Below are 13,249 nucleotides of genomic sequence, written 5' to 3' on the forward strand. Positions count from 1 at the left end.
GGCTCAAGACTATGCTCCTTCAAACGGTTGCAAAGTTCTGTATGTTCCCATAGGCCTTATAGGCTTCATTGAATGCAGAAGCTTTTCGTCCGTCGTCCCGGCACCACCCTCCAACGATCGTGAACGATCATTATGTTAGCCAGCTGCTGTCGACTTCGAAGGCTGCTCAATTGAACTTCTCAGAAGAATCCTCAATTTGGGCATCATAACAGGGTTTGCGGGCGAAGAGGTATTCAAACCGTATCAAGCTCGCCATGGAAGAAACACAGATGAGGATCTTGCCCAGACACCAGACAATATGATTACCACCATGTTTTCAGAGCTACTCAAGGAGTATGACCTGATGCGAGTCATCCAAAGTAAGCTGCCCGGGAAGGAGTAGGCTCGACGGATACCATATATTAGATTGGAGACGGGAAATCTAGCTCATATATTTATAAATCAATTTCTATATGCATTAAACATAGAGTCATAAGCCATGAAGCTGATACACTCCCAGTAGACTCTACCCTCACTGGGTATCATCTGATGGAGCCTCCTCCTCAATGGCATCGTCAGTATCCTTATACGGCTGCGTTTCACCAGAATCATCTTCATCACTCGAGTCATCAGGTGACTCCGGAGCACCATGGGCCACAGTAGCACCACCCATTTCGTCTGGTCGCTTCTTGCGCTGGAAATCCTGCGCATGGGCGGTGGCCATGATCGTTCCAACTCGAGTAAGTGTTCGCGGGCGAGCCGAGGCAGTACCAGGTGACGGAGCTGCTTCTTCCAGATCGTGCGTTGGCAGGGCCGTGGAAAAAGCTTGAGCCTCGTGAATTTCTGGCTCTGGGGGTTGTTGTTGTTGTTGTTGTTGTTGTTGTTGTTGTTGCTCAATCTGGCCATCCGCGCAGGGCACGGCATAAGGTAGCGGGACGTCTCTGGACGCGCGAAACAGGAGAACGTTTGTGCAGTGCTCGTTCTCGACTCGGAATACTGTCCAGATGCCTCGGCGAAAAATTTCGGTGAAGGAGATGACAAAGCTGAGCACGGCAGAGTGTTGAATGTCATGTGCGAAGATAGCATAAAAGATCCAATTGAATCGAATGACGACATCGATGACAATGGCTACGTAATAAACCCATGCTCTTCGGAATGCCAGGGTTTCACGCAGTAGGGGGTGTTTGGCGTAGGGGTTTCCCAAACTCCAGTCCATTGCTAAGTCCCACACAGAAACATATATAGCGTTCAGCAGCGCGAATGTTATGAAGGGGGCCTGAAATCGCGTCGTTCTGTTGATGCGGTACATGCTCAAGGTGGTGTAGTAGAGGACTCCGCACATGTATTTGCCGAAGTTCAAGAGATGGGGAAACACGTTCTTGGTGTCCACATATCGACGGATACACTGGAAAGCTCTCCATATCGACGGGAGAGTGGTAAAGAACCCCAGTAATCTGGAGTGAGACGAGGTGCACTGCGTTGACGAGGCGCCCCAGTGCTTCGCATAGAGGCAGAAGAATAATTCAATGTTCTAAGCAAGGTCAACGCTTCTGCGCAGATGAATCAGGGTTTAGTCACTCACGCCCATTGCATACGTCTGGGAACAGTACATGTCTCCCAGGAAGAAGTCACGAAACTCAACCGGGTACAGACCCGCCAGTAGAAGACGCCACTAGCCATGTCAGCAGTAGAAACCCCATCACGGAGATTTTGACTAACATTAGAATACGCCCACCATTTTCGACTTCGGTGGTATAGAACGCGTAACGGCAGAAACAGCACAGCCACAGTGACTCCTACAAGGACTACAGGCCAGTAAATGTACATGGCATTGACTGTCAGAAAGTTCAGCCACATAAATAGGCCTAATATGAAAAGAAAGAAGCAAGGTAGCTGTCCCCAGTTAATATCAGGAAAAAGAAAATCATTGAGTAAACATACCTCGGCCAATTGGCGCCAATCCAGTGCGGATCTAGTGTCGTATTCAAAGACGAAAACATAGTTTATCTTAGTTCTATTCCAGATCATGCAGTCTACACAAAATAGCAAGAAATGGAAAACAATTAGGAAATATCCTCCATAGATCTGGCCGCTGTGAGCGATTGAAATCATAGCATAAACAGGCGTACGCAAACTTACCTGGAGTAATAAGCTCGTCTGACGACTTAGTTCATCATCATCTAGGTGGTGGCTCGCGTATATTAGACTCTGAATGGCAAATAGGATGCCAGCCATCCCAAGGAGACCACAGCGAAAAGTGTTTGGCGAGTAATCACCGGCTTTCCTGACCGTATGACGAAGCTTTGAGGCGGCGATCTTACGCTTCCCGCCCTCGAAATAGCGAGCATATAAATCTTCCGCGGTGGCTAGCAAGCTCTCAGTCACCTCACTTTGCACAAACCAGGCTTTGTTGACTTTCTCTGCCATATATCTCATCGACGGACGTGTACCAACCACCTTATCGTACTTCTTGTTGATCTTCCGAAAAGCAGTCCGGTTGAGGTAGGCATAGGATTTCAGAAGCTCCACGCCTCTATAGAACTCCTGCAGCGCATATTTCAGCTTTCTTTTCGCTGATCGATACGGGACTTCAGATTTCGGTAGTTGCTGGTCCTCCACCGGGTGACGCGTGAAGTCCCTGCGTCTTGTGATAACATCACTGTCCTGGGGTTGCTCGCCTCCAGGGGTAGCCAATGCTGCCAGTGCCTTGGAGTTCTTTCCGATTCGGCGACCCGTAATGGCAGCTTTGATGCGGCGGCCATTTAGACCACTTAGGGCTTCTGACTGCTGCTGCTCAAACCCCTCGGTTCGATGTCTCTTGACATGAAAGACTTCCTGTATCCGTTGGTCTCTCATGGTGTGCAATTGTTCCCGAAGCACCTTCAATCGTTCAGTAGCTTCCCGTTCCCTCATATGATAGAACGATTCGATTTTCGCTAGTTCGCCGTCGAGAAAAGCAAAGAACTCATCCTGCTTCTTCTCAACCTCAGAGCGGTGGTCCTCTACAGGATTCTCTGTTGCCTCCGTTGCTGATAGAACACGACTAAGGAGACGGGAATTTCTCCGAATAGAAGATCCAGAAGTCACGTTTTTCTCGGGTTCGACATTTACCGGGGCCGGCTGTTTTGCCGCCGACGGACTGAGGTGAGTTGAGTCCCTGGAAACGGTTCGATTCATACCGTGTCGTGGCATGACGGCGAATGAATTTGTAGGAGATACCGCGCGGTCCATGTATCTGTCTGAGTATCGAGAATCCTCGTCAACATCCAGTGCCGGACCGGGCAGTTCAAGCGAGGCGGCGTCTGACACCCCCGGGTGCTGCGGGGGCGATGCGATAATGCTTCCATAACTTCCATGCACGGCAGAAAACCGAGAACCTGGTACTCGCAGGGGTTGTCGCTCATGTCGTTGACCGGGTGTTGACCGTGAGGCAGGACTCGGGCTTGCTATACTGTTCTGTGCCTCTCCTCCTTCCGCTCGTTTTTCTGCCCGCCAAAATGATGCGGAACGGTTAGAACCAGCTGGAGTATCCGAGAACTCGGCTCCAACTGTAGGCCGTCTGAGAGAAGCATGGGTCGGCGTGCGATTTGCTTTCTGGATGGCGCGCGCTATCGCCTTGACTTTTTTCTTTCCGAGCTGAGCGAGAAATGCTAACGTCAGTTCTCTGGCTGAACATTTAAGAGCAACAATGGCAAACGCTCACCTTGTAGTTCAGATATTTAGCCCGCCACTCAGGAACCAGCTCGTGCTCCAATTCTCTGCCAGTCGCCGAGAGATCAGCAACGCGTCAATGCAAGAGGTAAGGTAAGTAAAGAGCCTACTTACTTGGCGAACTTCATCCTGCGGAGGGCTCGTGATTGAGCATGGTACTGATAGTATCAAGCGAGTGCGAACTAGCGGAGTCCCGTAGATTTTAAATCGATTGCTTGGGGCGTCCGTTCTGAGCGATAGCGGATTCTGACCGATGATCGCGTGGGCCAGAGTAGAGTGGGCGTGAGGAAAAATTGGCTTTTGGTTTAGCGCTGTCTCGACATACCCGGGGCCTTCACCATGCAGATGCAATACCTCAGCTCGATATCGTTATCGTGTTTGTCGGCAGGACGGAGACTCGCGATTAGCTGTTGTAGCAGGGGGCCATATCATCGCATAAGGGCCAAGAGAAAATAGGAAAAGAATGATATTATTCGCAACCAGAAGGCGAACAAATCATACCAGAGTCAGAAGCCAAACCCTGAAAGTCTTAAGATTCTCAACCGATAGGGCAGCCGATCTCCAGAGTCGTGGTCTCTGGGCGCAGAGTCGGTTTTCATCACCAATTCGCTTCTGGCTGTTGTTGAGGACCCGCCCAGCAAGCCAATGATTATTTGAGAAGGCAATGATATCCCTGAAAATTGCCGTCTGGTTGGCTCAATATCTAGCACGTGCGGACGCCGCCGCTGCGATTGAACACATCCCTGTCATTGAAGACTAACGCAACCTTGGTTGGCTCTAATAGTGCTGGAGACATTAGCCAAAACTCGGTGGGAAGGCTGGCCCAGCATTGCGGCCCCACAATTAGCTGCTCTGGGGACGTCCATGTCACGATAACTTCATATTTTCTCTATCGCTGACGTCAGCCATGAAATACAGATATTTGAGTCCCACGAGACCTGGTATAAAATGCTAGTTCCCCTGGGGACTATGCGGATCCCTTTCTGTCAGTCACCGTTGAGAACGCAATCGGAGAATTCTGGTCCGATCAAATAATTGATAATCCCATATTTTACCCAACAGGGTGGAATCCTGCATTATTGCTGTGTCTCATGCGTCTCGCTTCGTCAGAGGACTGTTTGCTTAGTCGGACTAAGAACTCGTGTTCCCTGATTACCTTGTTAGTGAAGTTGACGATGATCATTGGTGGTTGATGAAACAGAACTGTGCCTAGACACCTTGAGATTCAGCCCAAAACGTGGTAAACACGCTATCAATGCAGAACCTGCAAGTTTTCCTTGGCATAGGTGCTGAGCGTTGGAGGCATCAAATCTTACGAGACGCAGTTGCGACTTGTTGAATCCGCTAACAGCCTTATACAGATGAAAGGCGATTGCTGCCGCAGAGCTCTCCCGATGCTAGTGGGGGTGTCAACCTCAGCCTCCCACAAGCCTATCGTCAGCCCGCAATGCATATGAAGCCCACCGAGCAGCTGGGACTAATTCGCTACTCGAGACCGGCTAGGAACGACATCCGGAGCGAGCTTATGGAGGTGTGGGTGGTCTTTGCCTACTGGAAGCCATCAACCAACCCAGCTTCACGCATATTTGCAGTTTTCACCAACCCGGGTGTTCTAATACGTAGTCGAGCTTGAGTGCTCACGGTGGACGCAAGGATACCACGAGTGCTGGCGGGCTATCTCGGTCTGAAGGGATGCAGGACCATGGAGTTTTAATTTTGGACACTGGACTCCCAATGAGAAGATACATAGTCGACATCTGATCATTGAGACTACATACAGACGTCATATCAACTGAGAGTTGGAGCTACTGCCATTGCCGCAGCTTGAAGGTCACTTGTGTTCGCTTCCCATACAAAGATCGGGGATTCGCCAATCCAAAAGCCGGAGAGAGCAGGACTCTGCCCAGTATAACCTTCCTTTACTGCCAGAGGAGGTGCTACCAAAGGAAATTGGGTTAGCTGGCAGAGTACGGCAGCTCAATGTAGACAATCAAACCGGCTGAAGGATGAGCGAGATGATTTCGATGATGGAACGAAAGCAAAATGATCTAGTTGTAGTCGATATGGAGTTTGAAGTTTTCTGGCGTCCTAGCAATATTGTTAAAGCATCAGATATAATCCTGCTCGAACTCCTGATATTGGAACTCTTAGCTAGGCTCGCAAATGTGGGATCCGCAGCAAATCAACGCAGGACTGCATGCGGGTGTGCGGCCAATCTCAGCATGTCGCCACTCGCAGTCAGGATACAGTCATCACAGCGAAGCTCCATTGTAGAAAGTGAAAGTAAATTTGATCATCCTTCGACATCGTTCTATATATGAATGAAAGTAGAGGAGGAGATACATAACTGCGACTCCATACGTAGCTATCGTTTGAGATTCCTTGGAAGGCCAGATTGAGGCCGCCAACGGACGGATCCTTGAGTGCTCAGCTCCACTCGCCCCGACCCTCTCCTCCCCTTCGGCTCTCCATCCGTCTCCTCTTTACACCTCTCTTTCATTCCCGTGAGCCTCTCAATCGCGAAACCCTGCGACCCGTCATACAATTATTCTCTGTCACGTAGTCAGGTTTGGGGCCTGGGTTCGCTCTTATTCCCTTCGTCGATTGGTCAGTCTTCTTCGCCGGTCCGATCGCTGTTTCATCATATCCACCGTTCTCCGTGTCAGCTCCAGTACCAACTCCTGTCTCGAACATCATCGGATTATCGGCTAGTTCGCATTCCCTTTCCCTCTCATCCACCATTAGACGGCGTCCTGATCGATCCTCAACCTCTGGTTGAAGCAACAAAGAGAAGATGGCTTCGAATGATCGCACGCAATTGGACGGTCCAGACCATGCCATAAACACTGGTGACTCGATATCCGCTGCTCCCGACTCCTCACAACCGGTTTCCAGCTCGACTATTGACGTTAGCGAAAGTGCGAACAAGACTTCATTACCGGCAGAAGCGCCGAAGGATAATATGGCGGCTGATCTGTCGAATACTGGGACCGCAGACAATGGGAACGCTGCACTCGCTCCTTCAGACCAAACTAATTCGGAGGCTATTGTTCCAACCTCTGCATCGCCTGAAACGGAGGAGCAGAAAGTAGCGACTCCGGCACCTGAGTTGTCGTCTGATGCTTCGGTTAAAGAGCCAGAACAGTCTGGGCCGTCTCTGACTATCGTCCTGCTTTTAATAACGGGCACACGATACCCATTCAAGATTGATGCGAACTATTTGCGAAAAAGGGATATCAGCGTGGATAACTATGACCCGTTTTCCATGAGCGTCTACACTTTGAAGGAGTTGATTTGGAGGGCATGGCAGGACGGTAAGGAATTCATCAACATGGTATCAATGGTGGCTCCTAGCTGATGCATCCTAGATTGGGAGCCTCGGCCGTCATCTCCTAGCTCGATCCGTCTAATATCCTTTGGAAAACTCCTTGATGATAAATCTCCTCTCTCAGGTATGTGATGTCCTCCGAGTCCTGTTACCCAAGGCGTGATGTTGATGATGGGTTCAGATTCCAAGTTCAGCCGTGACGCACCCAACGTGGTGCACATGACTGTTAAACCCCAGGAGATTGTGGACGAGGAGGACGCCAAAGGTGGCAAGGCGCAGTATTCTCGCGATCGAGAAGCCAGCGAACGGAGCCCTCGGTGTCGCTGTGTCATTCAATAAAGATTGATGGTTCGTACGTATATTCATGGACTGTACCTTGCACGTTATCCACTGGATGGAGACGAGCCCCAGTGTCTAGGACATTCCTCATCCAATCGCCCCTGTAATGCAGAGGCAACGACCAGCCCGACCTACCTGTGGTCCACTACAGTGCCACATCCTTTGAACCTTCCGATGCCTGGTATCGGCTTCTGCCTACGAACAGGTTCGGTGTGAGACGTCGTACTTCGTCAACCGCTATTTATCGAAACCTGGGATGCCGTTATGGCTTGACACTCCTTACCAGCGCTTGTCATTTTCTCGTGAACCGATCTACTCCATGTCCACTTCGCAATCGTCCCAAGAATGGACTATCTCTCGCCTTACATCCAAACATCGCCCTATATACCCCATTTCCCGCCTGCCTATTTCCTTTTTCCTTCTGATTTCTGTTCCATTGTTGGGGTCATATCCTTGCACTTTGTCCGGTTCATCAATGCAATTTCAAGCATGTCCTCTCTACTTATGTTTTGGGGCTTTCATTTTATCTTCTCATTCCAGGTTTGTTGTAATGTGTTTCTGATTTCTCCTGGGCTCTCGTGCCAACCATCGTGCGTTGTTTATTGGGAGATTTGGGTTCCACCATTTAGCCTGAGGGCGACTATGTCGCTCTACGGCTCCTGCGCTCTGATTCGAATATGCGCACATATTACGTTTGGGAAGATGAGCGGTATGCTAGGTAACGGCACGAATTGAACGCCAGGCGCGCTTGCCGGATCTATTTTTACAGTTGTGACTGTGCAGACTGTATAATGTACGATGTAGAAGCCTATTATCAAGTCCAAAATGACTCTAGGCCTTCTTGTACACAGGTGTTCGTTTGGAATCATTCCGTACCCGTAGCGTGTTGTATTGATTCGACGTCATGTCATCAAGTTATTTCTGAGAGATCCACGGAAAGTCCAATTATCAACAAGCGAACGATCCTAACCTATAAGAAGATGCCGCCCCCAATAGTTCCACCACTCTAGTCCATCCGCAGCCGCTTCTCCATCTCGTCGTGGAAGGAAGGTGGCTCCCTGAAGTCGTCTCCTACAAGCAAAGCAAGCCACATCAGCCCAGTCCAACTTTTTCTCTAGTAAGAACATAGAACGAAAGGAATAACAAACCATGGAAAACATCCTCCCATCCGATCTCTGTATCCCTTCCCCCAAGGACCAAGATGTCTTCATGGACATTTCCCAGTTTATTACCGCCCAGCACAGCAGGTCTGAACGTCCCATCGCGAACAATCTTCAGCTCCATGCCACGGCGCACGGGCTCCGCGATACCGTACGTGCGGCGGAGACCCTCCATCTTCAGTGCATCTTGGGTCTGGCGCCACGCAAGTAGGCGGGCTTCTAAAGGATGTGTGGAGGTTGGTGTGGCCGGTTGAGTGGATGGAGCGCCGCGAGGAGCTTGGAGAGTAATGTTTGAGCGGAGGGTGTCGGGGACTCCAGGGGCGGAAGGAGCGCCTCTTGAGGTATGGGTGTTGGGAAGGTGCCGGGTTGAGGTATTGGATGTTTGAGTGGGGTGGGATGAGGGTGGTGCGATGCGGAGGGACTGTTAGCTGTTAGAGCTGGTTCTAATCGTCTTGATGGTGATGGATAGGTGAGATGATGAGCGGGCGAACCATTGTGATACTTATGAAATTATTCGTAGGTATTGCTTATGAATTCTCCTTTATCGAGTATCTTTATTCGTTCAGGACTCAAAAATATAAAGAAGCTAGAGGTTGAGTGCGAGCGGATGTGGGAATTGTAGGTTGTAGGTAGAGAGGTGTTGGAAGTCGTATGCAGCTTGGAGGCCAGTGACGGTCAGTCAAGCCAAGGCAGCTCCGAATGGCGCGTCCAGCTCCTTGGGTGAACCACAAAAACCAAGCCCGCAATATCCTCAGATCACATGATCTCCCCGAAATTATTCCCAGACGCATTAACCGCTTCAGCACCCGGAGATCAAGCACCATTCCACTGCCAGCCGCCAAAATGCCCTCACTCTTCTCGCCCCTCGCCCTCCACAGCCTGCGGACACTCATTCACCGTCCCGTCACGACCGCCATCAAGCGCAGCACAACCCGTTTCCAACCCATCCTCCGCACACTTGCCGCAGCACAAGCATTCGCCGCCGCGAAGCCCTCCTTGATCCGGCAATTCTCCTCATCGCCGTTTAAACAAGCAACATACAATCAGGTACGGCGCGGATGTCGTAAAGCTCAAGCTGCGCGCCGCTCCCGCTCTCCGGCGCTCATCAACCGATCGCAGATGAAGGGCGTGTGCATGAAGACGGGTATCACGAAACCGAAGAAACCTAACTCCGGTGAGCGTAAGACGGCCAGAGTCAGGCTTAGTAGTGGGAAGGTTGTTACGGCTTATATCCCTGGTGAAGGTAGGTCTCCAACCCCTCTCCTCTTTCCCTCCTTTCAATACGTCTAGCTACTAGACTAAGATGCGCTGGCTGGACTGGTCTGTTAACTGGTTGTTTTCTTTGTAGGTCATAATGTCCAGCAGCACAGTGTTGTGCTTGTTCGCGGTGGCAGAGCGCCGGATTGTCCTGGTGTGAAGTACCATTTGGTCCGAGGAGCTATGGATCTGGTACGTTTGGAACCCCTTGTTTTAAATTCCATATTGAGCCTACCGAGTTCATATGTTCTGACGGTCGTCTTTAGGGCGGTGTTGCTAGTCGAGTTACCAGCAGGTCAAAGTATGGTACCAAGAAGCCCAAGAAGGATTAGACGTTTGATTATGGTTTGGTTGATTTATGGTAAAGACTCTGTTTATTGAATGGCGCAAATGTATTCTATCTGGGGTTTGAACCTACGCTGCATCCTGTATCAATATCACTCCGGTTATCTAGCTGTACTTGGAGTTCGATAACTTAGGGTTAAATAGGACCATTTTGGTGGACAAACCTACACTGAAACACGGCTATAGAAAATAATGTTCATACGTATGAGGTGGCGCAACCATTCAATGCTGAAATAGTACGAAGGATTACCACTTCCTGTATCCATTAATCCTTCCGCCAAATCTAACTCCAGCAGGAATTGCATCGGCATTCCTACCTAGTTACGCCTGTGGTCAGGCAAACGTCGTAGGGTCTTATTTGTACATACCAGCTGTAAATGGTGAAAGGCACAACAGCTATGATAATCTATATGAAGCAAGGTTAATAATGAACTATATTGATTGTGCATGGACCCAGGTTCTTATGTTCTGGGCATTGTAGGTATACAACCTGCCTACCCTAGCTCAGTTGTTCAGGTATCTGGTCTATCAATCTTGTCTGTTGCTACCGCAGTGCTCCCGCTAAAAAGGTAAAAAAATATATGTGCATTGGAACCTTCCAACCACTTAGTCCATATCTAAAAGTCAGTTTAGATCTTGGATGTGCCCAAATTGTGCTATAACCTGAAGTACACGCACCCAGTCAACTATGTAGCAGGAGCAGACAACTGAATCGTGGGGCGGCACAGCTAGTATAGGGTCAGGTACGGTGAAGATCAATTTTATCCTGAATCAGATTGGGTAATTGCTGGGTTTAGAGTCACAAGAGGACAATGGGCTATGAGCTACAGGCATTATGGAGATGCAATTGAGCGAGACGTGTGAGTCAATGTTCAGAAAGGTGCATTTGCAGAAGATGCGGACTAAGGCCTATTCGTAGGGTCTTACTTAGGTTATGCTTTAACATTCCACTGAATTATACCAGCAGAAGGTCCTGGTTCTCAAATTGTTGTTGTCATTAAATACCGTGATATGCTTTGTTCCTAGCGAATTGGTGGCTGTACAAGAGATCAGAACTGGCACTTACATCTTAGGTAACGTCAAGGACCGTCCTGGCACGAGCCGACGTCACCTTGTAGAGGGACATCTTGCAGCACCTTCCGGTTCACCTTCCGTGATTGCCTCGCATAGTCAGTGCAGAAGTTCACTGATGTGAAAAGGTGTTTGGCATCGAACTCAGTACCGGTACAGAGTGTACTCGGTGTCTGGAACAGCTTCAAAAATCTAGTGCGACATCGAAGAAGGCCAATGCACGGTACCCCTATTAAGATAGAAAAAAAAAAAAAAACAATTGGGGACAATAGCCTTGACCCGCCAGACGCGACGAATGGTCTGGAATTCTCCGCATCCTGATGCCGATGCCAATGACGCTGTATCTGTGGGCGACGGCGGCTAGAGTACTAGAAACGGAAGGCGGCCCGCTTACTGCATTGGGGATCCCGCCATCTACTCCCCATTCTCCAAGGTATAAAGTTGGGACAAGTCAATCTCAGGAACGAATTGTATTATAGACACTGCCAACGCATTTCAGAGGTCTACAGATGTCAGTCCCAAAACTTATCACCAGGTCAACCGCCCGCGCGGCATCCACATCAACATCCGCCCAACTTACCAAGGCAGCGGGTGATATCTCCAGTGTCTTTCCCAGCTTGAGGCCGGACTATAAACCGGAGCCGTTGCCACCGCGGTTTAAAGATCTAAAGGAGCGAATATTTCGCAGAAACGGGGATGCTTTGAAGAAGAGCTGGGAAAGGCTTTTGCCCAGTCTGGAAGAGGAGGTGGACAAGATTAAGGCGAAAAAGAGCGGAGTATGTATGATAACATAGATGAGTACCTTAAGACTGACGGTGCTAGATCATCCCTATCGTGGATTACTCTGACGTTGTTTCCGGTGATGTGTCTCCGGCGCTCCTGGCGGAGATCCGTCATCGCGGATCTGTCGTTATCAGAAATGTGGTGCCGCGGAAAGAAGCACGGGCTTGGAAGGAGAGAATAGAGGATTACGTCGCAGCCAATCAGGATAAAGTCAAGGCATTTCCCCCAGACTCACCGGCGGTGTTTGAGCTGTATTGGACGCCGTCGCAAGCAGAAGCTCGAGCCCACTCCAACGTGCTAGATACACAGCGTTTCCTGCAGCGCCTATGGCATTCGACAGACCCCAACACACGAATCTCGACGCGGTACCCTCTTTCATACGCTGACAGATTGCGTATCCGACAGCCCGGCGACAGCAAGTTCACTCTAGGACCTCACATTGATGGAGGCTCATTGGAGCGTTGGGAGGACCCCGAGTACTCCAGGGTATACGCCAAAATCCTGGAAGGCAAGTGGGAAGAATACGACCCATGGGACGCAAAGCACCGTATCGCCGCAAATATGGATTTGTACAACGGTGCGGGCGCCTGCTCTATGCTGAGATTTTTCCAGGGCTGGCTGTCCATGTCCAAGACAGCCCCAGGCGAAGGCTCGCTACATGTCTGCCCCATGCTTGTGCACAGTACTGCGTACACTATGCTCAGACCATTCTTTGACAGTCAGACACTACAGCCAGCGATGGACGCTACCTTCCCGGGGTCGGTGCCTGGTGCGTGCCAGGAGTACAACCCTATTACACATCCGCATCTCGAGCTGGAGACAACGATGGTGTCCGTCCCTGAGGTAGAACCTGGTGACTATGTTGCCTGGCATTGTGATTCTCTGCACTCAGTCGACAAGGAGCATCGGGGTAAGGGTGACTCGAGCGTTCTCTATATCCCAGCAACCCCAATGTGCGATATGAACGTCGATTACCTGCTCAAGCAGCGAAAAGCGGCGCTCGCTTACTCCCCGCCATGGGACTTCCCAGGGGCCGGCGGGCCAGGCGAACTTGGATTCAAGGGAGCGTTGGACTGGAATTCGATTAGTGCTGAGGGACAGCGAGCCATGGGCTTGGGACAGCAGCGGTGGGATATCACCGACGACATGACTGAAGGAGAGAGACAGGCTGTTGAGAGGGCAAATAAGGCGTGCTTCGCTTAATCTTGTAAATAGCTTTATTGAGGCCAATTATTTTTTGTGTATAACCTGATTTATAGAAGTCAAGTTCGTGTAG

At 50.1% G+C, this 13,249-nt stretch overlaps 5 protein-coding genes across 5 annotated transcripts, besides 1 other annotated feature; 3 read left to right on the top strand and 2 right to left on the bottom strand.

Moving 5' to 3' along the window:
• Positions 1-13,249: part of a sequence feature (contig 1.80 1848..335440(-1)) that runs on past both edges of the window.
• Positions 512-3,818, bottom strand: ANIA_04733 (uncharacterized protein; the record flags this gene model as incomplete). Its single annotated transcript, XM_050611647.1, has 6 exons — positions 512-1,477; positions 1,562-1,651; positions 1,699-2,064; positions 2,119-3,615; positions 3,683-3,737; positions 3,805-3,818. 6 exons carry the CDS (start codon positions 3,816-3,818, stop codon positions 512-514), a joined length of 2,988 nt encoding a protein of 995 aa, XP_050467653.1.
• On the top strand, positions 6,021-7,420 carry ANIA_04732 (uncharacterized protein). Its single transcript, XM_657244.2, has 3 exons — positions 6,021-7,004; positions 7,059-7,142; positions 7,200-7,420. The coding sequence occupies exons 1-3, from the start codon at positions 6,485-6,487 to the stop codon at positions 7,355-7,357; spliced, it is 762 nt and encodes a 253-aa protein (XP_662336.1). The 5' UTR covers positions 6,021-6,484; the 3' UTR covers positions 7,358-7,420.
• Positions 8,364-9,011, bottom strand: ANIA_04731 (proteasome maturation protein; the record flags this gene model as incomplete). Its single annotated transcript, XM_657243.1, has 3 exons — positions 8,364-8,428; positions 8,506-8,938; positions 9,009-9,011. 3 exons carry the CDS (start codon positions 9,009-9,011, stop codon positions 8,364-8,366), a joined length of 501 nt encoding a protein of 166 aa, XP_662335.1.
• On the top strand, positions 9,363-10,106 carry ANIA_04730 (mitochondrial 37S ribosomal protein uS12m; the record flags this gene model as incomplete). Its single annotated transcript, XM_657242.2, has 3 exons — positions 9,363-9,760; positions 9,866-9,966; positions 10,041-10,106. Exons 1-3 carry the CDS (start codon positions 9,637-9,639, stop codon positions 10,104-10,106), a joined length of 291 nt encoding a protein of 96 aa, XP_662334.2. The 5' UTR covers positions 9,363-9,636.
• On the top strand, positions 11,700-13,176 carry ANIA_04729 (DUF1479 domain-containing protein; the record flags this gene model as incomplete). The annotated part of the gene is made up of 2 exons (XM_657241.1): positions 11,700-11,966; positions 12,013-13,176. The coding sequence occupies 2 exons, from the start codon at positions 11,700-11,702 to the stop codon at positions 13,174-13,176; spliced, it is 1,431 nt and encodes a 476-aa protein (XP_662333.1).

The sequence above is a fragment of the Aspergillus nidulans genome, chromosome III, assembly GCF_000011425.1.
Source record: "Aspergillus nidulans FGSC A4 chromosome III".
Classification (NCBI taxonomy): Eukaryota; Fungi; Ascomycota; class Eurotiomycetes; order Eurotiales; family Aspergillaceae; genus Aspergillus; species Aspergillus nidulans.

Excerpts from the sequence above, each read along its gene's own strand:
- ANIA_04732 (XM_657244.2), top strand. The coding sequence starts at position 6,485 with ATGGCTTCGAATGATCGCACGCAATTGGACGGTCCAGACCATGCCATA. Across the intron at positions 7,005-7,058 it reads TTGGAGGGCATGGCAGGACG|ATTGGGAGCCTCGGCCGTCA; the intron begins GTAAGGAATTCA and ends GATGCATCCTAG. Across the intron at positions 7,143-7,199 it reads TGATAAATCTCCTCTCTCAG|ATTCCAAGTTCAGCCGTGAC; the intron begins GTATGTGATGTC and ends TGATGGGTTCAG.